Source organism: Periophthalmus magnuspinnatus, chromosome 1, assembly GCF_009829125.3.
Source record: "Periophthalmus magnuspinnatus isolate fPerMag1 chromosome 1, fPerMag1.2.pri, whole genome shotgun sequence".
Lineage (NCBI taxonomy): Eukaryota > Metazoa > Chordata > Actinopteri > Gobiiformes > Gobiidae > Periophthalmus > Periophthalmus magnuspinnatus.
In genome coordinates this window covers 24,821,701-24,848,988 of record NC_047126.1, presented here as the reverse complement: position 1 = coordinate 24,848,988, position 27,288 = coordinate 24,821,701, and the positions used below count along the sequence as shown (strand labels likewise).

The 27,288-nt window shown below is 41.0% G+C and overlaps 1 protein-coding gene across 1 annotated transcript; it reads left to right on the top strand.

Annotated features, from left to right (window-relative positions):
* The first annotated feature begins 16,971 nt into the window (after positions 1-16,971).
* On the top strand, positions 16,972-23,482 carry LOC117369860 (perforin-1-like). The gene is made up of 11 exons (XM_055221628.1): positions 16,972-17,039; positions 17,129-17,386; positions 18,460-18,539; positions 18,764-18,809; positions 18,880-19,016; positions 19,107-19,245; positions 19,656-19,736; positions 20,687-21,034; positions 21,845-21,981; positions 22,046-22,139; positions 23,108-23,482. Exons 2-11 carry the CDS (start codon positions 17,132-17,134, stop codon positions 23,321-23,323), a joined length of 1,533 nt encoding a protein of 510 aa, XP_055077603.1. The 5' UTR covers positions 16,972-17,039; positions 17,129-17,131; the 3' UTR covers positions 23,324-23,482.
* Positions 23,483-27,288: the final 3,806 nt, after the last annotated feature.

Sequence of the window (27,288 nt, the reverse complement as noted above, 5' to 3'; positions counted from 1 at the left end):
AACTAGGACTAAACCAGGACTAAACCAGGATCAAAATAAGACCAAACCAGGACTAAACCAGGACTAAACCAGGACTAAAGCAAGACTAAACCATGACTAAACCAAGACTAAACCATGACTAAACCAGGACCAAACCAGGACCAAACAAAGGACCAAACCAGGACCAAACCAGGATTAAACCAGGACCAAATCAGGACCAAACCAGGACCAAACCAGGACTAAATCAGGACTAAACCAGGACCAAACCAGGACTAAACCAGGACCTAACCAAGACCAAACCAGGACTAAACCAGGACTAAACCAACACAAAACCAGGACTAAATGAGGACTAAGCCAGGACTAAGCCAGGACCAAACCATGACTAAATCGCGATCAAACCAGGACTAAACCAGGACAAAACCAGGACCAAACCAGGACCAAACCATGACTAAACCAGGACTAAACCAGGACCTAACCAAGACCAAACCAGGACTAAACCAAGACCAAAACAAGACCAAACCAGGACTAAACCAGGACTAAATCAGGACTAAACCAGGACCAAACAAGGACTAAACCAGGACTAAACCAGGACTAAACAAGGCCCAAACCAGGTCTAAACCAAGATCAAACCAGGAATAAACCAGGACTAAACCAGGACCAAACCAAGACTAAACCAGGACCAAACCAGTACCAAACCAGGACTAAACCAGGACCAAACTAAGACCAAACCAAGACCAAACCAGGACTAAACAAGGACAAAACAAGGACCAAACCAGGACCAAACCAGGACTAAACCAGGACCAAACTAAGACCAAATCAAGACCAAACCAAGACCAAACCAGGACCAAACCAGGGCCAAACCAGGACAAACCAGGACAAACCAGGACTAAACCAGGACTAAACCAGGACAGGTGTGGTCAGTGTAATCAGGCCACACATGTCACAGTTTAATTACATCATTTATCATCACTGTTACAGATGAAAGTTTAATGACATAATTAACACGTTAATAAGGCTGCACCAACTGAACTAGTAAGACTACAATATTGTACATGTCTTGTTATTGTTGGCTTGTAAAGCATTAGCTTTCTATGTTTTTCCATTGAGCAACACGTGTGTCCTGAAACTGTTTTAAACTAATGTCACTCACACTCTTCCTTCAAATATATATATTTTTTTTACCACTTTTCTTATAAACAGATAAAATATTAACATATTTTTTTCACTACAACATCAATTTGATCCTCTTTAGATTAGGGTTACCAAAAGCATCAAATCAGGTACTAATAGATACTAAAACTAGTTTAGAAACAAGATACTCATTTGAGCAAGTATCGATACTAAAGAAGTCACATTGACAGGACATAAAAAAAACATTGCTGAACAGCTTTCAGAATGATCTTGAGCTGAATCAGAACAAGTATAAGACCAGACAGACTAGTATATAGTATGGAACCTGGACTAAACCAGGACTAAACCAGGACTAAACCAGGACTAAACCAGGACTAAACCAAAACCAAAATCAGAATCACTTTTATTGATCCCCGAAGGGAAATTCTCTTAGTTAACTGATGCCACAACCACAGGATAGAATTAAGAATAAAAATAAAAGTCATTTAAATAAGAATAACATTTGTGCAATAAGAATAAAGTGTCAGTGTTAAACAAAATAAATAAATAGATCATCTCACAAAATCACACACTATTTACATCTATGTACAAAATGTAATATTGGAGACAAAACAAGACCAAACCAGGACTAAACCAGGACCAAACCAGGACTAAACCAGGACCAAACCAGGACCAAACCAGGACTAAACCAGGACTAAACCAAGACCAAACCAGGACCAAAACAAGACCAAACCAGGACTAAATCAGGACCAAACCAGGACTAAACCAAGACCAAACCAGGACTAAACAAGGACAAAACAAGGACAAAACAAGGACTAAACCGGGACCAAACTAAGACCAAACCGAGACCAAACCAAGACCAAACCAGGACCAAACCAGGACTAAACCAGGATTAACCAGGACCAAATCAGGACCAAACCAGGACTAAACCAGTACCAAACCAGGACTTAACCAAGACAAAACCAGGACCAAACCAGGACCAAACCATGACTAAACCAGGACTAAACCAGGACTAAACCAGGACCAAACCAAGACAAAACTAGGACCAAATTAGGACTAAACCAAGACCAAACCAGGACTAAACCAGAACTAAACCATAACTAAACCAGGACTAAACCAGGACCACACAAGGACCAAACGATGACTAAACCAGGACTAAACCAGGACTAAACCAGGACCAAACCAAGACCAAACCAGGACTAAACCAGGACTAAACTAGAACAAAACCAGGACTAAACCAGGACTAAACCAGGACCACACCAGGACCAAACCAGGACTAAACCAGGACCAAACCAGGACTAAACCAGGACTAAACCAGGACCAAACCAGGACCAAACCATGACCAAACCATGACTGAACCAGGACCAAACCAGGACTAAACCAGGACCTAACCAAGACCAAACCAGGACTAAACCAGGACCAAACCAGGACTAAACCAGGACCAACCCATGACAAAAACACGACCAAACAAGGACTAAACCAGGACTAAACCAGGACCAAACCAGGACTAAACCAGGACTAAATCAGGACTAAACCAGGACCAAACCAGGACTAAACCAGGACCTAACCAAGACCAAACCAGGACTAAACCAGGACAAAACCAGGACTAAACCAGGACCAAACCATGCCTAAACCAGGAATAAACCAGGACCAAACCAGGACTAAACCAGGACCAACCCATGACTAAAACATGACCAAACAAGGACTAATCCAGGACTAAACCAGGACCAAAACAGGACCAAACCAGGAATAAACCAGGACTAAACCAGGACCTAACCAGGACCAAACCAGGACTAAACCAGGACTAAACCAAGACCAAACCAGGACTAAACCAGGACTAAACCAGGACCTAACCAGGACCAAACCAGGGCTAAACCAGGACTAAACTAGGACAAAACCAGGACTTAACCAGGAAAAAAAACAGGACTAAACTAGGACTAAACCAGGACTAAACCAGGATCAAAATAAGACCAAACCAGGACTAAACCAGGACTAAACCAGGACTAAACCAAGACTAAACCATGACTAAACCAAGACTAAACCATGACTAAACCAGGACCAAACCAGGACCAAACAAAGGACCAAACCAGGACCAAACCAGGACTAAACCAGGACCAAATCAGGACCAAACCAGGACCAAACCAGGACTAAACCAGGACTAAACCAGGACCAAACCAGGACTAAACCAGGACCTAACCAAGACCAAACCAGGACTAAACCAGGACTAAACCAACACAAAACCAGGACTAAACGAGGACTAAGCCAGTACCAAACCATGACTAAACCACGACCAAACCAGGACTAAACCAGGACAAAACCAGGACCAAACCAGGACCAAACCATGACTAAACCAGGACTAAACCAGGACCAAACCAGGACTAAACCAGGACGAAACTAAGACCAAACCAAGACCAAACAAGGACTAAACCAGGACTAAACCAGGACTAAACCAGAACTAAACCAGGACTAAACCAGGACTAAAGCAGGACTAAAGCAGGACTAAAGCAGGACCAAACCAGGACTAAACCAGGACTAAACCAGGACCAAACAAGGACCAAACCAGGACTAAACCAGGACTAAACCAGGACCAAACCAGGACTAAACCAGGACTAAACCAGGACCAAACAAGGACCAAACCAGGGCTAAACCAGGACTAAACCAGGACCAAACCAGGACTAAGCCAGGACCAAACAAGGACTAAACCAGGACCAAAACAAGACCAAACCAGGACTAAACCAGGACCAAACAAGGACCAAAAAAAGAATAAACCAGGACTAAACCACGACCAAACCAAGACCAAACCAGCACTAAACCAGGACCAAACAAGGACTAAACCAGGACTAAACCAGGACTAAACCAGGACTAAACCAGGACCAAACAAGGACCAAACCAGGACTAAACCAGGCCCAAACCAGGATTAAACCAGGACTAAACCAGGACAAAACCAGGACCAAACCAGGACTAAACCAGGACCAAACTAAGACCAAACCAAGACCAAACCAGGACTAAACCAGGACTAAAGCAGGACTAAACCAGAACTAAACCAGGACTAAACCAGGACTAAAGCAGGACTAAAGCAGGACCAAACCAGGACTAAACCAGGACCAAACCAGGACTAAACCAGGACTAAACCAGGACTAAACCAGGACTAAACCAGGACCAAACAAGGACTAAACCAGGACCAAAACAAGACCAAACCAGGACTAAACCAGGACCAAACAAGGACCAAACAAGGACTAAACCAGGACTAAACCACGACCAAACCAAGACCAAACCAGGACTAAACCAGGACTAAACCAGGACCAAACCAGGACCAAACCAGGACCAAACCAGGCCCAAACCAGGATTAAACCAGGTCTAAACCAGGACCAAACCAGGTCTAAACCAGGACCAAACCAGGACTAAACCAGGGCCAAACCAAGACCAAACCAGGACTAAACCAGGACCAAACCAGGACCAAACTAGGACTAAACCAGGACTAAACTAGGACAAAACCAGGACTTAACCAGGAAAAAAAACAGGACTAAACTAGGACTAAACCAGGACTAAACCAGGATCAAAATAAGACCAAACCAGGACTAAACCAGGACTAAACCAGGACTAAAGCAAGACTAAACCATGACTAAACCAAGACTAAACCATGACTAAACCAGGACCAAACCAGGACCAAACAAAGGACCAAACCAGGACCAAACCAGGATTAAACCAGGACCAAATCAGGACCAAACCAGGACCAAACCAGGACTAAATCAGGACTAAACCAGGACCAAACCAGGACTAAACCAGGACCTAACCAAGACCAAACCAGGACTAAACCAGGACTAAACCAACACAAAACCAGGACTAAATGAGGACTAAGCCAGGACTAAGCCAGGACCAAACCATGACTAAATCGCGATCAAACCAGGACTAAACCAGGACAAAACCAGGACCAAACCAGGACCAAACCATGACTAAACCAGGACTAAACCAGGACCTAACCAAGACCAAACCAGGACTAAACCAAGACCAAAACAAGACCAAACCAGGACTAAACCAGGACTAAATCAGGACTAAACCAGGACCAAACAAGGACTAAACCAGGACTAAACCAGGACTAAACAAGGCCCAAACCAGGTCTAAACCAAGATCAAACCAGGAATAAACCAGGACTAAACCAGGACCAAACCAAGACTAAACCAGGACCAAACCAGTACCAAACCAGGACTAAACCAGGACCAAACTAAGACCAAACCAAGACCAAACCAGGACTAAACAAGGACAAAACAAGGACCAAACCAGGACCAAACCAGGACTAAACCAGGACCAAACTAAGACCAAATCAAGACCAAACCAAGACCAAACCAGGACCAAACCAGGGCCAAACCAGGACAAACCAGGACAAACCAGGACTAAACCAGGACTAAACCAGGACAGGTGTGGTCAGTGTAATCAGGCCACACATGTCACAGTTTAATTACATCATTTATCATCACTGTTACAGATGAAAGTTTAATGACATAATTAACACGTTAATAAGGCTGCACCAACTGAACTAGTAAGACTACAATATTGTACATGTCTTGTTATTGTTGGCTTGTAAAGCATTAGCTTTCTATGTTTTTCCATTGAGCAACACGTGTGTCCTGAAACTGTTTTAAACTAATGTCACTCACACTCTTCCTTCAAATATATATATTTTTTTTACCACTTTTCTTATAAACAGATAAAATATTAACATATTTTTTTCACTACAACATCAATTTGATCCTCTTTAGATTAGGGTTACCAAAAGCATCAAATCAGGTACTAATAGATACTAAAACTAGTTTAGAAACAAGATACTCATTTGAGCAAGTATCGATACTAAAGAAGTCACATTGACAGGACATAAAAAAAACATTGCTGAACAGCTTTCAGAATGATCTTGAGCTGAATCAGAACAAGTATAAGACCAGACAGACTAGTATATAGTATGGAACCTGGACTAAACCAGGACTAAACCAGGACTAAACCAGGACTAAACCAGGACTAAACCAAAACCAAAATCAGAATCACTTTTATTGATCCCCGAAGGGAAATTCTCTTAGTTAACTGATGCCACAACCACAGGATAGAATTAAGAATAAAAATAAAAGTCATTTAAATAAGAATAACATTTGTGCAATAAGAATAAAGTGTCAGTGTTAAACAAAATAAATAAATAGATCATCTCACAAAATCACACACTATTTACATCTATGTACAAAATGTAATATTGGAGACAAAACAAGACCAAACCAGGACTAAACCAGGACCAAACCAGGACTAAACCAGGACCAAACCAGGACCAAACCAGGACTAAACCAGGACTAAACCAAGACCAAACCAGGACCAAAACAAGACCAAACCAGGACTAAATCAGGACCAAACCAGGACTAAACCAAGACCAAACCAGGACTAAACAAGGACAAAACAAGGACAAAACAAGGACTAAACCGGGACCAAACTAAGACCAAACCGAGACCAAACCAAGACCAAACCAGGACCAAACCAGGACTAAACCAGGATTAACCAGGACCAAATCAGGACCAAACCAGGACTAAACCAGTACCAAACCAGGACTTAACCAAGACAAAACCAGGACCAAACCAGGACCAAACCATGACTAAACCAGGACTAAACCAGGACTAAACCAGGACCAAACCAAGACAAAACTAGGACCAAATTAGGACTAAACCAAGACCAAACCAGGACTAAACCAGAACTAAACCATAACTAAACCAGGACTAAACCAGGACCACACAAGGACCAAACGATGACTAAACCAGGACTAAACCAGGACTAAACCAGGACCAAACCAAGACCAAACCAGGACTAAACCAGGACTAAACTAGAACAAAACCAGGACTAAACCAGGACTAAACCAGGACCACACCAGGACCAAACCAGGACTAAACCAGGACCAAACCAGGACTAAACCAGGACTAAACCAGGACCAAACCAGGACCAAACCATGACCAAACCATGACTGAACCAGGACCAAACCAGGACTAAACCAGGACCTAACCAAGACCAAACCAGGACTAAACCAGGACCAAACCAGGACTAAACCAGGACCAACCCATGACAAAAACACGACCAAACAAGGACTAAACCAGGACTAAACCAGGACCAAAACAGGACTAAACCAGGACTAAATCAGGACTAAACCAGGACCAAACCAGGACTAAACCAGGACCTAACCAAGACCAAACCAGGACTAAACCAGGACAAAACCAGGACTAAACCAGGACCAAACCATGCCTAAACCAGGAATAAACCAGGACCAAACCAGGACTAAACCAGGACCAACCCATGACTAAAACATGACCAAACAAGGACTAATCCAGGACTAAACCAGGACCAAAACAGGACCAAACCAGGAATAAACCAGGACTAAACCAGGACCTAACCAGGACCAAACCAGGACTAAACCAGGACTAAACCAAGACCAAACCAGGACTAAACCAGGACTAAACCAGGACCTAACCAGGACCAAACCAGGACTAAACCAGGACTAAACTAGGACAAAACCAGGACTTAACCAGGAAAAAAAACAGGACTAAACTAGGACTAAACCAGGACTAAACCAGGATCAAAATAAGACCAAACCAGGACTAAACCAGGACTAAACCAGGACTAAACCAAGACTAAACCATGACTAAACCAAGACTAAACCATGACTAAACCAGGACCAAACCAGGACCAAACAAAGGACCAAACCAGGACCAAACCAGGACTAAACCAGGACCAAATCAGGACCAAACCAGGACCAAACCAGGACTAAACCAGGACTAAACCAGGACCAAACCAGGACTAAACCAGGACCTAACCAAGACCAAACCAGGACTAAACCAGGACTAAACCAACACAAAACCAGGACTAAACGAGGACTAAGCCAGTACCAAACCATGACTAAACCACGACCAAACCAGGACTAAACCAGGACAAAACCAGGACCAAACCAGGACCAAACCATGACTAAACCAGGACTAAACCAGGACCAAACCAGGACTAAACCAGGACGAAACTAAGACCAAACCAAGACCAAACAAGGACTAAACCAGGACTAAACCAGGACTAAACCAGAACTAAACCAGGACTAAACCAGGACTAAAGCAGGACTAAAGCAGGACTAAAGCAGGACCAAACCAGGACTAAACCAGGACTAAACCAGGACCAAACAAGGACCAAACCAGGACTAAACCAGGACTAAACCAGGACCAAACCAGGACTAAACCAGGACTAAACCAGGACCAAACAAGGACCAAACCAGGGCTAAACCAGGACTAAACCAGGACCAAACCAGGACTAAGCCAGGACCAAACAAGGACTAAACCAGGACCAAAACAAGACCAAACCAGGACTAAACCAGGACCAAACAAGGACCAAAAAAAGAATAAACCAGGACTAAACCACGACCAAACCAAGACCAAACCAGCACTAAACCAGGACCAAACAAGGACTAAACCAGGACTAAACCAGGACTAAACCAGGACTAAACCAGGACCAAACAAGGACCAAACCAGGACTAAACCAGGCCCAAACCAGGATTAAACCAGGACTAAACCAGGACAAAACCAGGACCAAACCAGGACTAAACCAGGACCAAACTAAGACCAAACCAAGACCAAACCAGGACTAAACCAGGACTAAAGCAGGACTAAATCAGAACTAAACCAGGACTAAACCAGGACTAAAGCAGGACTAAAGCAGGACCAAACCAGGACTAAACCAGGACCAAACCAGGACTAAACCAGGACTAAACCAGGACTAAACCAGGACTAAACCAGGACCAAACAAGGACTAAACCAGGACCAAAACAAGACCAAACCAGGACTAAACCAGGACCAAACAAGGACCAAACAAGGACTAAACCAGGACTAAACCACGACCAAACCAAGACCAAACCAGGACTAAACCAGGACTAAACCAGGACCAAACCAGGACCAAACCAGGACCAAACCAGGCCCAAACCAGGATTAAACCAGGTCTAAACCAGGACCAAACCAGGTCTAAACCAGGACCAAACCAGGACTAAACCAGGGCCAAACCAAGACCAAACCAGGACTAAACCAGGACCAAACCAGGACCAAACTAGGACTAAACCAGGACTAAACTAGGACAAAACCAGGACTTAACCAGGAAAAAAAAACAGGACTAAACTAGGACTAAACCAGGACTAAACCAGGATCAAAATAAGACCAAACCAGGACTAAACCAGGACTAAACCAGGACTAAAGCAAGACTAAACCATGACTAAACCAAGACTAAACCATGACTAAACCAGGACCAAACCAGGACCAAACAAAGGACCAAACCAGGACCAAACCAGGATTAAACCAGGACCAAATCAGGACCAAACCAGGACCAAACCAGGACTAAATCAGGACTAAACCAGGACCAAACCAGAACTAAACCAGGACCTAACCAAGACCCAACCAGGACTAAACCAGGACTAAACCAACACAAAACCAGGACTAAATGAGGACTAAGCCAGGACTAAGCCAGGACCAAACCATGACTAAATCGCGATCAAACCAGGACTAAACCAGGACAAAACCAGGACCAAACCAGGACCAAACCATGACTAAACCAGGACTAAACCAGGACCTAACCAAGACCAAACCAGGACTAAACCAAGACCAAAACAAGACCAAACCAGGACTAAACCAGGACTAAATCAGGACTAAACCAGGACCAAACAAGGACTAAACCAGGACTAAACCAGGACTAAACAAGGCCCAAACCAGGTCTAAACCAAGATCAAACCAGGAATAAACCAGGACTAAACCAGGACCAAACCAAGACTAAACCAGGACCAAACCAGTACCAAACCAGGACTAAACCAGGACCAAACTAAGACCAAACCAAGACCAAACCAGGACTAAACAAGGACAAAACAAGGACCAAACCAGGACCAAACCAGGACCAATCCAGGACCAAACCAGGACTAAACCAGGACCAAACTAAGACCAAATCAAGACCAAACCAAGACCAAACCAGGACCAAACCAGGGCCAAACCAGGACAAACCAGGACAAACCAGGACTAAACCAGGACTAAACCAGGACTAAACCAGGACAGGTGTGGTCAGTGTAATCAGGCCACACATGTCACAGTTTAATTACATCATTTATCATCACTGTTACAGATGAAAGTTTAATGACATAATTAACACGTTAATAAGGCTGCACCAACTGAACTAGTAAGACTACAATATTGTACATTTCTTGTTATTGTTGGCTTGTAAAGCATTAGCTTTCTATGTTTTTCCATTGAGCAACACGTGTGTCCTGAAACTGTTTTAAACTAATGTCACTCACACTCTTCCTTCAAATATATATATATTTTTTTACCACTTTTCTTATAAACAGATAAAATATTAACATATTTTTTTCACTACAACATCAATTTGATCCTCTTTAGATTAGGGTTACCAAAAGCATCAAATCAGGTACTAATAGATACTAAAACTAGTTTAGAAACAAGATACTCATTTGAGCAAGTATCGATACTAAAGAAGTCGCATTGACAGGACATAAAAAAAACATTGCTGAACAGCTTTCAGAATGATCTTGAGCTGAATCAGAACAAGTATAAGACCAGACAGACTAGTATATAGTATGGAACCTGGACTAAACCAGGACTAAACCAGGACTAAACCAGGACTAAACCAAAACCAAAATCAGAATCAGAATCACTTTTATTGATCCCCGAAGGGAAATTCTCTTAGTTAACTGATGCCACAACCACAGGATAGAATTAAGAATAAAAATAAAAGTCATTTAAATAAGAATAACATTTGTGCAATAAGAATAAAGTGTCAGTGTTAAACAAAATAAATAAATAGATCATCTCACAAAATCACACACTATTTACATCTATGTACAAAATGTAATATTGGAGACAAAACAAGACCAAACCAGGACTAAACTAGGACCAAACCAGGACTAAACCAGGACAGGTGTGGTCAGTGTAATCAGGCCACACCTGTCACAGTTTAATTACATCATTTATCATCATTGTTACAGGTGAAAGTTTAACGACATAATTAACACGTTAATAAGGCTGCACCAACTGAACTAGTAAGACTACAATATTGTACATTTCTTGTTATTGTTGGCGTGTAAAGCATTAGCTTTCTATGTTTTTCCATTGAGCAACACGTGTGTCCTGAAACTGTTTTAAACTAATGTCACTCACACTCTTCCTTCAAATATATATATATATATATATATATATATATATATATATATATATATATATATATATATATATATATATATATATATATATATATATATATATATATATATATATATATATATATATATATATATATATATATATATATATATATATATATATATATATATATATTTTACCACTTTTCTTGTAAACAGATAAAATATTAACATATTTTTTTCACTACAACATCAATTTGATCCTCTTTAGATTAGGGTTACCAAAAGCATCAAATCAGGTACTAATAGATACTAAAACTAGTTTAGAAACAAGATACTCATTTGAGCAAGTATCGATACTAAAGAAGTCACATTGACAGGACATAAAAAAAAACATTGCTGAACAGCTTTCAGAATGATCTTGAGCTGAATCAGAACAAGTATAAGACCAGACAGACTAGTATATAGTATGGAACCTGGACTAAACCAGGACTAAACCAGGACTAAACCAGGACCAAACCAGGACTAAACCGGGACCAAACTAAGACCAAACCAAGACCAAACCAGGACTAAACCAGGACTAAACAAGGACAAAACAAAGACTAAACCAGGACCAAACCAGGACCAAACCAGGACCAAACCAGGACCAAACCAGGACCAAACTAAGACCAAATCAAGACCAAACCAAGACCAAACCAGGACCAAACCAGGACCAAACCAGGACAAACCAGGACTAAACTAGGACTAAACCAGGACTAAACCAGGACTAAACCAGGACTAAACCAGGACTAAACCAGGACAGGTGTGGTCAGTGTAATCAGGCCACACCTGTCACAGTTTAATTACATCATTTATCATCACTGTTACAGGTGAAAGTTTAATGACAATAATTTAACACGTTAATAAGGCTGCACCAACTGAACTAGTAAGACTACAATATTGTACATTTCTTGTTATTGTTGGCTTGTAAAGCATTAGCTTTCTATGTTTTTCCATTGAGCAACACGTGTGTCCTGAAACTGTTTTAAACTAATGTCACTCACACTCTTCCTTCAAATAAACTTTTTTTTTTTTTACAACTTTTCTTATAAACAGATAAAATATTAACATATTTTTTTCACTACAACATCAATTTGATCCTCTTTAGATAAGGGTTACCAAAAGCATCAAATCAGGTACTAATAGATACTAAAACTAGTTTAGAAACAAGATACTCATTTGAGCAAGTATCGATGCTAAATACAGGTCAGATCTATGGAGAGGTGACCTCACTCACAGGAAGAATACATGTTTTTCCAAGTGAAATCTAAGGGACACAACACCTGCAATTGCATAAATTCATGATATAAATATTTAATGCCATACTATAGAACATTCCAGGCAAATCAGTGAGATCAGACTGGAGCAATAGTGCAACTTTTTAAAAATGTGTTGACATTTATGAATAATTGGATTTGGGCGTAAGCAGCACATCACTTACAGTAACAGGCGTTAGCACTTACCTGAAAACCCTCCCTCACACTAACACACCTTCACCTCTAAGGGCTTTTAGGGGCCTTGGAGCATGTACTTATTTGCTTTGTTATTTACTCGTTTATTGTTTGCCCATTCATTGTATGAATCTGCAAATTGATGTAGAGAACAAAAGTGAACCTCTTGACGTCTTTGCGCTGGTTTCATCTGTATGGAAAAAAATTAAGTAAATCGGTTCAGATGTCTAAGGAGACAGGGTGGTAGCAGAGGGCACAAGGACTTGACTGGTACTCCCCTCTCCTGGTTCCACTCCTACCTCTCAGATCGCTCTCAGTTTATTCAGCTCAAGTCATTCACCTCACACCCCTTCCCTGTCACATCAGGTGTTCCTCAGGGTTCTGTCCTTGGTCCTCTGCTCTTTCTAATCTATCTTCTCCCCCTTGGTTCCATCTTTAGAAAACACCACATTCACTTTCACTGTTACGCGGATGACACCCAGCTCTACATTTCCAGTAAACCCAACTCTACACTTCCACCCTCTTCCCTGACAGACTGCCTCACAGAAATACAAACCTGGTTCACCTCAAACTTCCTCAAACTTAACGGCAATAAAACAGAACTCTTACTTGTCAGCACCAAATCCACCCTTAGCAAAATAAATCCTTTTTCCATATCTATTGATGGCTCCTCTATCTCCCCCTCCCCTCAGGTAAAGAGTCTGGGTGTCATCCTCGACAGCACACTTTCCTTCACCTCCCATATCAACAACATCACCCGGTCCGCCTATTTCCACATCAGAAACATCCACCGCCTCCGTCCCTCACTCACCCCACACACCACCGCCATCCTCATCCATAGCCTGGTCACTTCTCGTATTGATTATTGCAATTCTCTTTTGTTCGGACTCCCACAGAAATGACTCCATAAACTCCAACTGGTCCAAAACTCAGCTGCCCGCATTATCACACACACACCCTCCCATCACCACATCACACCTGTCCTGCAACAGCTCCACTGGCTCCCCATCACGCACCGCATACACTACAAAATCATACTCCTCATATACAAAGCTCTCCACAACCTGACCCCTCCATACCTGTCTGACCTCATTCACATCTCCACACCCGCCCGCTCCCTCCGCTCCTCCTCTTCCCTGCACCTCACTGTCCCTCCTGCCCGTCTTGTCACTATGGGGAGCAGAGCCTTCAGCTGCTCTGCTCCCCAGCTCTGGAACTCCCTCCCCCATGACCTCCGCAACACACACTCACTCCCACACTTCAAATCTAAACTCAAAACTTATCTGTTTAGAAAGGCCTTCTCATCCTGACCACTCTGACCATAACTGCACTGTCTTTTAATCTATATTTGTTTTTAAATGTATTTTTAATCATTTTACATTGTTTTATTTGTATTGTGTATGTGTGTATATGTGTACGGCGACCTTGAGAGCCTTGAAAGGCGCCTAACAAATAAAATGTATTATTATTATTATTATTATTGACCTGTAATCATTTCTGAGGATAAGGTCAAAACCTAAGATGTCTTAAAATTTGCATTGTATATAATGTGATAATTGTAAAAAGCTGGAAGCTGGACTACAGCAGGGGTTAATTTCCTGTTGTCTCACATTTTGTTCCACAAACACACACACTATTTACACTGAGAGCACAGGGGCCCTGAAAATGACTGATTAGCCTTTGTTGTCTCCTTATGGGGAAATGTATAATTTATCAACAATCCATGGGCACACAGACACACAAAATGAACAATAAACATTCCAATCACTACAAAATCCCCAAACATATGTCGTCAACCCACCCATCAGTGACAGTTTCCATGGGAACATAAGACAATATCCAATACAGAACAATATCCAATACAGTGTAACTCTCATTTGTACATCCATCAGGACTTTCCATTCTGAAAGACCTGCAAACTGCTCCCAGTCCTTATGCTAAAAACACATACTGCACAGCAAAGTGTCGCACATTAAATCATGCACAAGTACAAGTGAGGAAACTGAACTATTGTACTCGTATCAGTTGCAAAATAAAATCTAAGGCACAAATTGACATAAGGACCATGAAATTACTTATATGTATCCAAATGACAGTTTGTCTCTGTTAACAGCACATTCCCAAGTAGGATGTGAGACGTCAGCTGATGCATGATGTGACCTAGAAGTGAGATGAGAAGGACGGGCCTGAAGTCTTTTGGATGTGAGATGACGACAGGGCTCCTGAAGTCTTTTTGAAGCTGTGGTAAGACGCTTGTACCAGGGCTCAGCTGGAGGCTGGAGATCATTTTGTATAGCACTGGTCACTCTTATTATTTTAATAAAACCAAAACAAGTGAAACTCCTCTCCAACCTGTTAACTTTGTTTTGTAGTGTTATATTTTACATCTAGAATCAAGATGTTTAGTTAAATTAAAACTATGCTTTCCTTTACTAGTCAAACAATACTAATAATACAATACAATAAAAATTTAACTGACTAAATCAAGAAACCAAGGAAATAAAATAAAATTTGCCTTTTGTGCAGGGACCTGAGCACAGGACTTATGTGCTCGTACTTCCTGGTTCTAGTCAGGACCCGAGTAGCAGCGTTCTGGATGTACTGCAGTTGTCTTAAGGCTCGTTTGAAGATGCCAGTGAGCAGGACGTTACAGTAGTCTAACCTACTGGAGACAAATGCATGGATAAGTCTCTCTAAGTCTGGTTTTGACAGTATACCTTTGATTTTTGCAATATTTTTTAGATCGCAAAAGCTCCAGATGTGATTTGATGTGGCTGTTAAAGTTCAAGTCTGAGTCCATTATTACAATTAGATTTCTGGCCTGATTTGAAGATTTTCGAGAGACTGGAGGTGACTGCTGACACATTCTCTTTGTTTCTGTGGGACAAAGACTATGACTTCTGTCTTGTCTGAGTTTAGCTGGAGAAAGTTGTTTTGCATCCACACACTGATCTGTTGGATGCAGTGGCAGAGTGAATCCACTGGTCCATAGTCACCTGCTGCAGTGAGACATAGATCTGAGTGTCATCTGCATCACTGTGGTGAGACACATTATTGCTGTGTGTTAAATGGCCTAATGGCAGATATACAGATTGACCAACAAGGGTCAGGGACATTTTATCTGAGACACATTTTCAAGTTTCAACAAAGTACTCTTCTAGACAAGATTTTTTACCAGTTTAGTATTGTACCAGAGATGCCCACCCAGTCCTCTAGTCTCTGTAAGAGGATCCCATGATCCACAGTGTCAAAAGCAGCACTCAGGTCTAACAGGATCAAGACTGAGACTTTGCCTGCATCAGTGTTCAGGTGGATGTCATTTGTCACCCTGATAAGAGCAGTCTCAGTGCTGTGGTGGGGTCTAAAACCTGACTGGAAAACATCAAAGGAAATGTGCATTTGGAGAAAATTAATAAGCTGTTGGTTAATAACTTTTCCATGGTTAAAACAGCAGATTTGATGTGGGTTGATAATTGTTCAGTATTGTGACATCAAGACTACTCACCACACTTCCCAAGAGCTTTTGAAAGCTCTTGGGAAGTGCTTGTTCTACATAAACTGTGGTTGTACATGTATACCTTTTCTCTGTAAATCTCATAACGAACATGGAGCTTTGACTTTCCCGGCCATTTGGCCATTCCCGCTCAGCAGTCCCTTTTCTGTGCCCTGATAGTCTCATCATTCCTCCTTTCTACTCATCTTTAACGATGCTGAGTCTGACCTAATGTTTCAAGGACAGCTGACCTCTTTAGCATTTCTCTCAAACACATTATCCACATATACATCAAAATCACCTGTAAAATCCCCTGACTAAACCATCAAAGTTTGTGCATATGACTGAAAGCATCTCAGTCATATACAAACCTCTCCATCAGTATGGAGTATGGAGGGAGATCGTTTAACTCCATTTTAAAAGAAAGATTTTCAAAAGATGAAAACACCCCAAATGACAACCTGTGATTAACTAAATGATCTCTAAAAACCATACACCCACCTCCACCCTTTTTCTGGAAGGTCTGTTCACACTGAAACTGGTCTCTCCAGTTTAAAATTGAATTTCAAATTTTTTTCAAATATTTTTTCCGAGAAGTACTTCCTCCTTGAATTTTTGATGTCCTGTCCTCTGGTATAAAAACACTGTTACTGCTCTCCTGCAGTACCTCTGGCTCCTAACCCTGTGGCTCCTAACCCTGTGGCTCCTAACCCTGTGGCTCCTAACCCTCTGTCCAGCAGCCTGCTCCACAGGACCACAGGTGAGTGCATGCACCAGGAGGCTGCAAGAGAACACACATTTGTACACATACAAAAAACTTTTCTGTAGATGTGTGTGTGTGCATCCCAGGCCATGGCGTATGTCCCCCTGGCTCTCTCCCTCCTTGCGGGGCTCCTGTCTCTGGCTCACGGCTCTAACGACATCAGCAGAGGTGAAGTGTGCAAGAATGCTCCCTTTGTCCCGGGACACAATCTGATGGGCGAGGGCTACGACATCGTCACCCTGAAGAGGAAAGGGGCTTACCTGGTCGACATCACCACCTACATGGCCCCAAATGGCACCTGTAATCTGATCAAAAACCCTCTCCACGGAAACCAACTGCAGAAGGTGAGAGAAGCAACCACAACTCATTAAACAAATAGAGTTTCAGATATGAAACCATAACATTCTATAGACCAAATAAAAAAAATAGCTAAAATGGTGAATAACTCACTATAGCAAGGTTGAAGGACTAGTCACTAATGTACAGTAAATTATGTTTTTTAAAAGTATCAAAAATCAGGTACTAATCAATACTAAAACTAGACAGTGATAATATTGACAAGTAATGATACTATAAAAGTCTGTCACAGGATGGAAATGTTTCCTGAACAGCATTAGAATGATCTTGAGCTGGATCAGAATAAGTATAAGACCACATGGACTAGAATATACCCATGGGCCAGTATGGAACTTGCCTGGACGACTGAGGGCACTTTACACAGATATAAGGTCACATGGTAATATAAAAGAACGCACTATGATTTAATGTTGAAGATCACATTCTGTTGTCTAAAGAAAGACTATTGGAATCTGTATTGAGTCAACGCCTTAGTATCGAAACAGAGTTTGAAATTTTAGTATTGTGACAACAGTACAATGTACTACAGGTCTATAAGAAAAGTCCCCTTTACTGTTTTAAAGCAGGCGACCAGGCATTAGAGCTGAAGAACACTAAAGAAAACTGATGACATGCTCCATGCATCAATACACTGACAATGAAATGATCAGGATATTGTGCAAATACAAATATGTATGCAGAAAAAACAACAACTATTAAACACCATCATAAAGTGAAAAGGCAGATTACACTGTGCAGTCACTCCCAAAACTCCAGCTAACCCACTACTCCATGTTTTCTCCTTTCTGCTGTAGTCCATATATACTTGTAATCACATAACTAAACATTTCAGTTGACTATGACCATTGGCCGTCTAAAAGGACGACAGCGCTATCATACAATCACACGTTTCTATAAACAACTGACCAAATTCAGAGGACCCCACATCCACAAGGGGGCCCCATCCATCTTCTTCTGTTTTATCCGGGGTCAGGTCGCTGGGTCAGCAGTCTAAGCAGGGACACCCAGACTTCCCTCACCAAGGTCACTTAGATGTTAAAAATGTTCTCCTCATTTACAGCTGCCACTCGCTGCAGTAGATTTCCGAGCTATTACTCAGTGCCAATCCTCTATCAAGCAGACTATGGAGTCTTCAGTCAGGTAAGACAAGTGTAATTCTAATGTAAATTTACCCAAGCACTAACTCTAACCCTGAGAGAGGTAAGCCGCCAGTAACTCTAATCTCAAGAGAGGTAACCCACTAGTAAGCCGAACCATGAGAGAGGTAACCCATCAGTAACCCTAAAGTCAGGAGGAGTACCCAGAGGCTGAGCCAAGGGGCAACTCTGTAACTGTGTTCATTTAACTTTTTGATCTGTGTGCAGTAAAGTGGTCAGTACCATGACTTACCAAGACAGCAGTGACTGGAAGGTAAGATGTGAGACTCAGAGTCATATAGACTGAAAATGGTCTTTGACATGACCGCTCTCCTCTGTGACAGGTGGGGCTGAAGCAGGAAGACTATGGAGACTTGGAGGTGGGAGGGACACGCTCTGATGCATACAACTTTGTATCAACAAGAGCTAAAGAAGATAAGTTTACTTTTAGTATCCACTGCTCCTCTTGTACGCACTACAGGTAGGATACCCCCTCTAGGCCCCACCTACATCTAAGTCAATGTAATGTGCCCAAAAAGCATGAAAACCCTCCTTGTATGTGTGTGTGCAGATACCGGGTGTCCAGTACTCCTCCTCTGAGCTCTGAGTTTCGAAAGGACGTGTCCCTGCTGCCCTCCTCATTCAACTCCTTCACCAAGGCCCAGTACAGACGCCTTATCAGCACCTATGGCACACACTACATCCAACAGGTCACTACATTTTTCCTGCCCAGAGGCGTGATTGTGAACTGCTCTCTACTGAAACATTTAAGCACAATGTGGCACTTGTTCTCTCATATTTCCTGTTAATAGTTGTAGGATTTGTTAGGGGCATACAAGAGGGGGCAGGATGTTTCTAGTTGAAGTGGGCCCGTGCTGTTGTGCTGATGCCTTCAGAAGGTCGGTTCTGAAGGTTAAGCTGCATGGGGTAGGAGCAGGCCAGTGGTCTAAAGGTCCACACTCTCTCTTCCAGATCAGCTACAGTCATTTGGATTAAAAACAGAGAACTGGGAGTTTTTATTCCAATTGCCTACATAGAACTATTACCATAACAATGTTGAAGATGTGCTTCTCACAGTTTCATTGGTCATGGTCATACTTCATAGTCTTTATTTTTACAGGCATATTTGGGTGGACGATTCCGACGTGTGACGGCTGTGCGAACCTGTTTGTCCTCCCTCAACGGCTTTTCCTCTTCTGAGGTACTTTTACATTCTGTTAAAGTATCAGAGCAATTAGGGGTGGAAACCTATGGGTGTTTCATGTTTCAATTCGATTACAATTCTGAAGCTCACGAGTTGATGTCGATACATCTCTACACTCAAACGTTAACAAATTAAAGCCTTAGACAAATCATGAACCATGAACCAATCATGATTCCCATTCATCACCGTGTGAGTGCAGTGGAGAGCTCAGACGACAGGGCACTTTAACTTTCAAGAAGACATATTATGCTTTGTCTGCTGTAGTTATAATCTACAACACCCATAGATCATTATGTTATAATTTTTTCATTTTGACCTATAAAAATATTGATTAAAAACGACTTAAAAAAGAAACAATTCCACTGACTTTGAAAACTGCAGCTACAGTGCACTGGCTAAATGGCTACAGAACATATTTTACTAGAAAGTTCTGGGTTCGACTTCTGAACTGCCCAGCATTTTCTGTGCAGAGTTTCTCTCCTGTTTGGGTGTGTTTCCTCCCCTAATATGCAAAACATGCATCATTTGGTAAAACCCTCCATCTCAGTTAGTCCTGACCTAACTGGGCTCACACCATCTTGAGATGTGAGGCACTATAAACACAGCAGTGGAAGAAGCGAATCAAACTTCTGTCATATCCAGATGAGGAAAAAAGCACAGACATCGTTCACGTCAGTGGCTGATGGGTCAATAGCAAACAATTAATTTCCATTACGAGGGCTTAATGAACCAACATCCTTAAGTACAAGTTCTTTAGATGTCAACCATGCATAATATGTCACATTAACTCTGGAAAAGCAAATTGACAATGCTAATGAAATATAAACACTATCTGTAACATGTTTGACACCACTGCCAGCAGAGGGCGCAGTTCCTTATTGTGCTGTCCTGTTAGGCATGATTAAAGCATATTACCATAACAGTAAACCTCACTCTGGTCTGCACAGGCACATAGCTGTCTCTCTCTGGGCATAAACCTGAGCCTGGGCCTGGGCAAGCACAATGCAATTGGGACTGCAGAGTACAAGAGCTGCCAGAACCTGTTCCAGAACAAGGATGTGGCCACCTCGTTCAGCACGGGCCTGCACCTGCACCACACAGAGGTGGTGGGGGGCACGGGCTGGGACGGAGACTTCTCCCTGCTCTTCAACAACTCGCAGAGGTACAACGCGTGGCTACAGTCGCTCAAAGACCACCCCGACATAATGGAGTACTCGCTCCGACTCATGTCCGACCTGGTGCCAGACTTAAAGAAGAGACCACATGTGAACGCCGCCATTGTAGACTACCTGAAGGTAGGAGTTGTGATAGAAACAAAATGGTCTTAGTTATGTCTTTTATACTTTTTCAGGCCATGTAGTACAAATGTTATCTAATTCCTTGCGGTTTTGGTTTGTTTGAGGGCACAAGATTACATGTAACAGATGCAGAAAAGATATTGGAAAACATTTCAGTGTTACAAATGTATCTATATATCATATATACATTTGATGTGCACAGGATATTTTAATTTACTGATGAAGTTAGATACAACAAAGAGTAAGAGGCATGCATGGAGACCATACTATGGGATACTGCTGCTCAGTATATTAGTATTCTTAACATTGATTATAAGCTTTTTGCACCAACTCTGGCCAGGAGATTGGAAGAGACCATGTCGTTTTTCATAGAGACCAAACAGGCTTTATGAAAGACCTTCAAACACACTCGATTTGGTCTTTCTTTTTTCACTTTATTTCTTAGTATACCCCCAGAAGGTCTAAGTAAATCTGATGTAAATCCATTTAAGATCACACTTGTTGAAGAAAAGGCAATTACAAATTGCAGCCTGAAAAAGGATGTGCCCCCAATTGGTCTTTAGATACAAATTATCAGACAAATCAGAACAATGGAAATCATGACTTTCAACCTCCGCTTACAACAGAGAGAGAGAAATATTGATCTGCTGAATGTACATGTAACCTTGCTCAGTGTTTGCTCTTCTTTTGTATGCTCTGAAACTTTCTTAAACATAAAGTAACAAACATTTTTACAGCACACACCCTGAAAGAGATATATTCATCAACAAAATTAAAAAAAAAATCTATATTGACTTCTGTTTAAAGGAAAACGGCATCAGTAAAAAAGACGAGGAACCGTGTGGAGTGAACTGTTGTCCCAAAAGGGCGTGGAGTGGTCTGCTCACAGTGACTATAGTCCGGGCCTGGGGACTTAAAGGAGACTTCATTGGTAAAACTGACAGGTAAGACAAACTCAAAGAGCTCATAACAAACACTGTTAGTTCATGCTCCTTTCTCTTGAACTAGTTATGTCAAGATGTGGTATGGACCGCACTACCGCCAGACTCGAGTCATCAAGTCCAATAACCCAGCATGGAATGAACGCTACGATCTGGGCATGGTGAGTATCTCTACACTTATGTATATGTACTAGGGAGGAAACCCTATCTGTAACATTGGGATATTGTAATATCAAAGGTCTTCATGTATAGAGGCAGCTTAATATATTACAATTAAATAGAAATTTGAGTTGGCATAGTTATAAAATGAAACATCATTAGGTAAAATAATGTTCTTGTAAAAATTTTGTAAATATTTTGTTGTTTATTGACATATTTTGGTAATCCTGTAGCTCGTTTTCCCCTCAACCCAGGGGTGTCAAACTCAAATTCACAAAGGGCCAAAATTACAAACTGTGACTAAGTAGTGGACCAAACAAAATATCTGCATGTTTTTCAGAATGGGTGGATTGAATTTGAGTGAGGCGACAGGTAGCAGATGCTAATGAGTGTCAACAGAAGTGGTGGGGGGCCGGCACCAACACCTTTGAAAAGCATTCTGGGATTCGTACTATTAGAAGTGCATGCGCTATACTGGTGCAGCTGCCGGCGGGCCAGCTCTAATACATATTTGATATGATCTTCCGGGCTAAATATATTTATATCGAGGGCCAATTTGGCCCATGGACCTGAGTCTGACTTGTCTGTCTCAACCAGTTCTCCTGGATATATTTATAATGTGCCCTCTTAAGAGAATCCTACTTTTCAAACACAAAAATATAAAACAACTGGCATTTATAGGCACCATAGACAGTTTTTGCTGTCTAAAAAATGTGATCATGTCATTCTTTTAGACTTCAAAATCTTGTTCCGTGTCACTTGAATACGGACACGGTTTGGCTTTCTAATTACGGAACAATTTTATATTTTACGGAACAGTTGGCAACGCTCATCCAACCTGCACAATTACGGAGAGGTTACCACACAGAATCTGGAGACTGATATTCACTCAGATAAACTTTTGTCATATCCACGACTGATCGTGTGCAGCGTTGCACAGTCTGTCTTAACAGAAGCTTGTGTTGTGCAGGTGGACACTCACGCGGACATGAAGATCGAGTTGTGGGATGAGGACCTAGGACCTGACGACCGCCTGATTTCCTGTCTACACCCTCTCACCCAGGGCACCCGCCCCATCGTCTGCAACAGCAGGAAGGGAGGGGTAGAGGTGCACTACACGCTAACTTGCGACCAGCATCTGACTGGGTCACGCTGCAATGAGTACAAACCCACTCCACACACATAAACAGGGATCACATTGCAATCAAATGTTTAATGTTTGGTAGGGACGTAATGATTATTAAAGGCGCACTATGTAACTTTCCTTGTGGAGCATCCACCTGCTTGCCTCCATGGAAACTATGTAACTTTTCTAATAGAGGGTCTGCATTTATTCAGTTACAGGTCTTTTCAAATCTCTTGATGCATTCTCACTGTGACCAGGCTCACCTCTTCACAGACATGACCTGTAACTTGAACTGATCACGTCACCTCCTTTTCTCCACAGACATAAACATCTCCATGGAGAAAGGAAAGTGGTGGACACTCCATCAGAAAAGCTACATAGTGCACCTTTAGAATTTGACCAGCTCAAATCAAACATTCTGAGAAAGTTTATGGTGATCTATTAGATGAAATGAAGGGGGAAAAAATAATTTAATCTTTTAGAGGGTTTTTTTTTTAGAAGAAGGTTTCAGTTTATCCAACAAAATATCCTCTTTGAGACCTAAATGTCCCTGTGTCTCTCATGCTACTACACTTGATTTTTGTTGCTTTGACTCTTGCTAATGATTTATGTAGTGATGTGTGCCGTCTATAATCAAAATCAAACCGCTGTGTGTGGACCTCTTCATGTGCTCTAAAATGCAGATTGATTATTCATAAAAATAAAATTACTAATGTAAATGTGTTTTTTTCTTTTTTTTGTTATCCTTTTGGGCAACTTGACACCATACATCCTCCTTATAATTTGAAACCAGTTATCAAGTCTGCTAATGCTACTGTCGCTGTGCCAATTAACAAAGTCAGTTTAATGTCACTTACTATTCTTTTCGGAGAAGGGCTTGTAAGAAACATGAAGGTGTTTGGAGGGGGAACAGGTTAAATATGCAGACTTATACACAGCATTAAGTACCTGAAGATAGAACGTGGTCAGAAGCTTCAAAATGTCACTTTTATGTATACTAGTGTGTGGATTTAAAAGTCAGACTTGAGGCTATAATTGGAGGACTTAGGAGGCACCACGGACACAAAGATTTTTTCACTTTAAAATGTTCACATGGCAACAGCGTAGACATGGTGCCAACTACATTTAAATTTGAAAAAAGGTGAGGGTCATAAGCATTTAAAGTGGGGCTAAAGACCCACAACCACATTTTAAATAAAGCTGCTAAACTGGGCAGTACCTGTGGACTAATTCAATTCAATTCAAGTTTAATTATATAGCACATTTAAAAACAACCTCAGCTGACCAAAGCGCTTCACATAAAATAACTAAACGCATAAAACACAATGAGGTATCATAACATTATACAAAAGCGCATAAAATACAAGACATTCTATTTATTTATTTATTTATTTATTTATCTTTATTTATACAGGGGGACCCAATGAGAGCACTTGGGCTCTTTTTCATGGGTGCCCTGTTTAAAATACAACACAAACTGAAAAAACAATCAAAACAAATAAGTCCATAAAAAACATCAATAACAAGTGCAGGTGTGTGTATAAAAGTTTGTTATCAGCTCATTAAATTGCAATTGTGTCACCAACGTGTCCAGTTTTGCTTTTCCTTGGAGCATATTCCATTTCTGTGACCCAAAACAGCCAAAAGCCCTCTTTCCCATCTCAGTTCTGGTGTGGCTCGTCCTTAGCCTTATGCAGTCATGTGATCTGGTGTTAAATGTTCCGGTATCAATAATTAACAAGCAGGTGAGGTATTCTGGCAGTTTTTGAAGTAATCCCTTATAGATAAACTTAATGCAGTGCTGTTCTCTTCTAACAGACAGTGATGGCCAACCCACTTTTTCATAGAGCGTACAGTGATGAGTTTCAAATCCATCACCTGTAACAAAGCGAAGGGCGGAGTGAAATAGTGGATCCAGTGGTTTCAAAGCAGAGGCTGAAGTCTGCATATACACCACATCCCCATAATCCAGTACAGATAGGAAGGTTGCTTGCACTATTTCTTTTCTGTAACTCATTGGGATACAATATTTGTTTCTGTAATAAAATGATAATTTACATTTTAAACTGTTACATAATTCTGAGATATGTTTTTTAAAGGACAAGTCTTCATCAAGCCAAAACCCAAGATATTTATAAGTTTTGACTCTTTCAATGGATGTACCATTTAGTGTGTAAAGGTTTGTAGCTTGCATGTTACTGAAATGTTTTTTTAGAAAAAATCATATACTTAGTTTTACTTACATTCAAAAACAGCTTAAGATTTATGAGGGAGTTTTGGATTTCATTAAAATCTTGCTGCAGTTTTAAAGTGCCTGATCAGCAGAAGGAGCAGTTGCATACAAAACAGCATCATCTGCATATAAATGTATGTGGCTTTCTTTTAAATTGTGACCAATAGAATTAATAAAAATAGTAAAAAGTAGGGGGCCCAAAATTGAGCCTTGGGGCACTCCTTTACTTAAAGTTAAAAAATCTGATTTAAAACCATCAGCTACTACTGCCTGGGTTCTGTTTGAAAGATAATTTTGGAACCAGTTACATGTAGCATTGTCAAATCCAATCTGCTTCAGACGGTTCAGGAGGACTCCATGATCCACTGAATCGAACGCTTTAGTTAAATCAATAAACAGAGCTACACAATCTTGTTTATCATCAAGGGCTGAGAAAATCTCATTTAAAACTTTTGTGGTTGCTGTGACAGCACTATGCCCTTTTCTGAAACCCGATTGATAAGACTTCAAAATGGAGAAATTATTTAAATAACCTGTAACTTGATTTGAAACGAACTTTTCTAAAACTTTTGCAAGACAAGGTAATTTAGATATTGGCCGGAAATTATTTACATTTTTAGTTGTCCCACCTTTATGTAAAGGCAAAACATGTGCTGTTTTCCATAATTCCGGTATAATTGCCATTTGAATTGACAAATTAAAAATGTGTAAAAGAGGTTGAATTAAATATGGGGCAGCTAATAAAAGAAGTTTTGGATCGAGATCGTCAGCTCCTGTGGACTTCTTTGGGTCTATGGAGCGGAGAGCATTTAAGACCTCCATGTAACTGAAAGGTCTTAAAGAAAAAATGTGGTTATCTGTCCGAGGTTCAGATTCAACATAATCAAGATCAGAAGGACCATCATTGTTCAACATATCACATGCAGAGATAAAATGTCTATTGAAAGCATCACATATTTCCTCTTTAGAATTTATAACACCGGAATCTAATAAAATATCAGTTGGTAAAGTATAATTGTTAGGTTCAGAGAGGGATCTGATTGTCCTCCAGAACTTAGTTGGATTTCCGTGGCTCTCTATCAATGCAGACATGAAGTACAATGTTTTTGCCTTTCTAATTGCTGATAGACATTTATTTCTCTTGTGATGAAAACATGCCCAATCCAACTCAGACCTAGTTGTGTGCGCGGTTTTCCAGGCAGCATTTCTTTCTCTAATTAAATGTGCAGTTTCTGAATTGAACCAGGGATTATTACAATTTTTCATTCTAATTTTTCTTTTAGGCGCATGCCGGTCGACAATTTCATTAAATGTATTAATAAAAAAGTTCAAGGCCATATCAGGGTCAAGGAATGCTGATGTTAACCCGATCTCACTGTAATATAGGTCAGAGATGAAGGCCTGCTCATTGAAATGTTTATATGATCTTCTGACCTTTACACATGAATGTGTCTTTTTCATTTTTGTATTTCGGATACATCCAATTGGACAATGGTCACTAAAATCAAGTGGAAAAACACCATTTGCCTCATAATTATGGGGTTTGTTTGTTAAGATTACATCAATGAGTGTGCCTTTATTCAAATTTGTAGGGTCAGGTCTAGTTGGATTAGAAATTAATTGTGTAAGAGTTAGGCCATTGCATAAGTCTTTCAAAGTTTCAGACTCTTTCTCCAGCCAGTTAATACTTTTATCACCCATTATCAGGGCCTCAAAATTTTCCAGTTTAGAAAGCATCATAAACAGGTCTATCTATCTAGACAGTATTAAAAGCCAGGGAGAAAAAATAAGT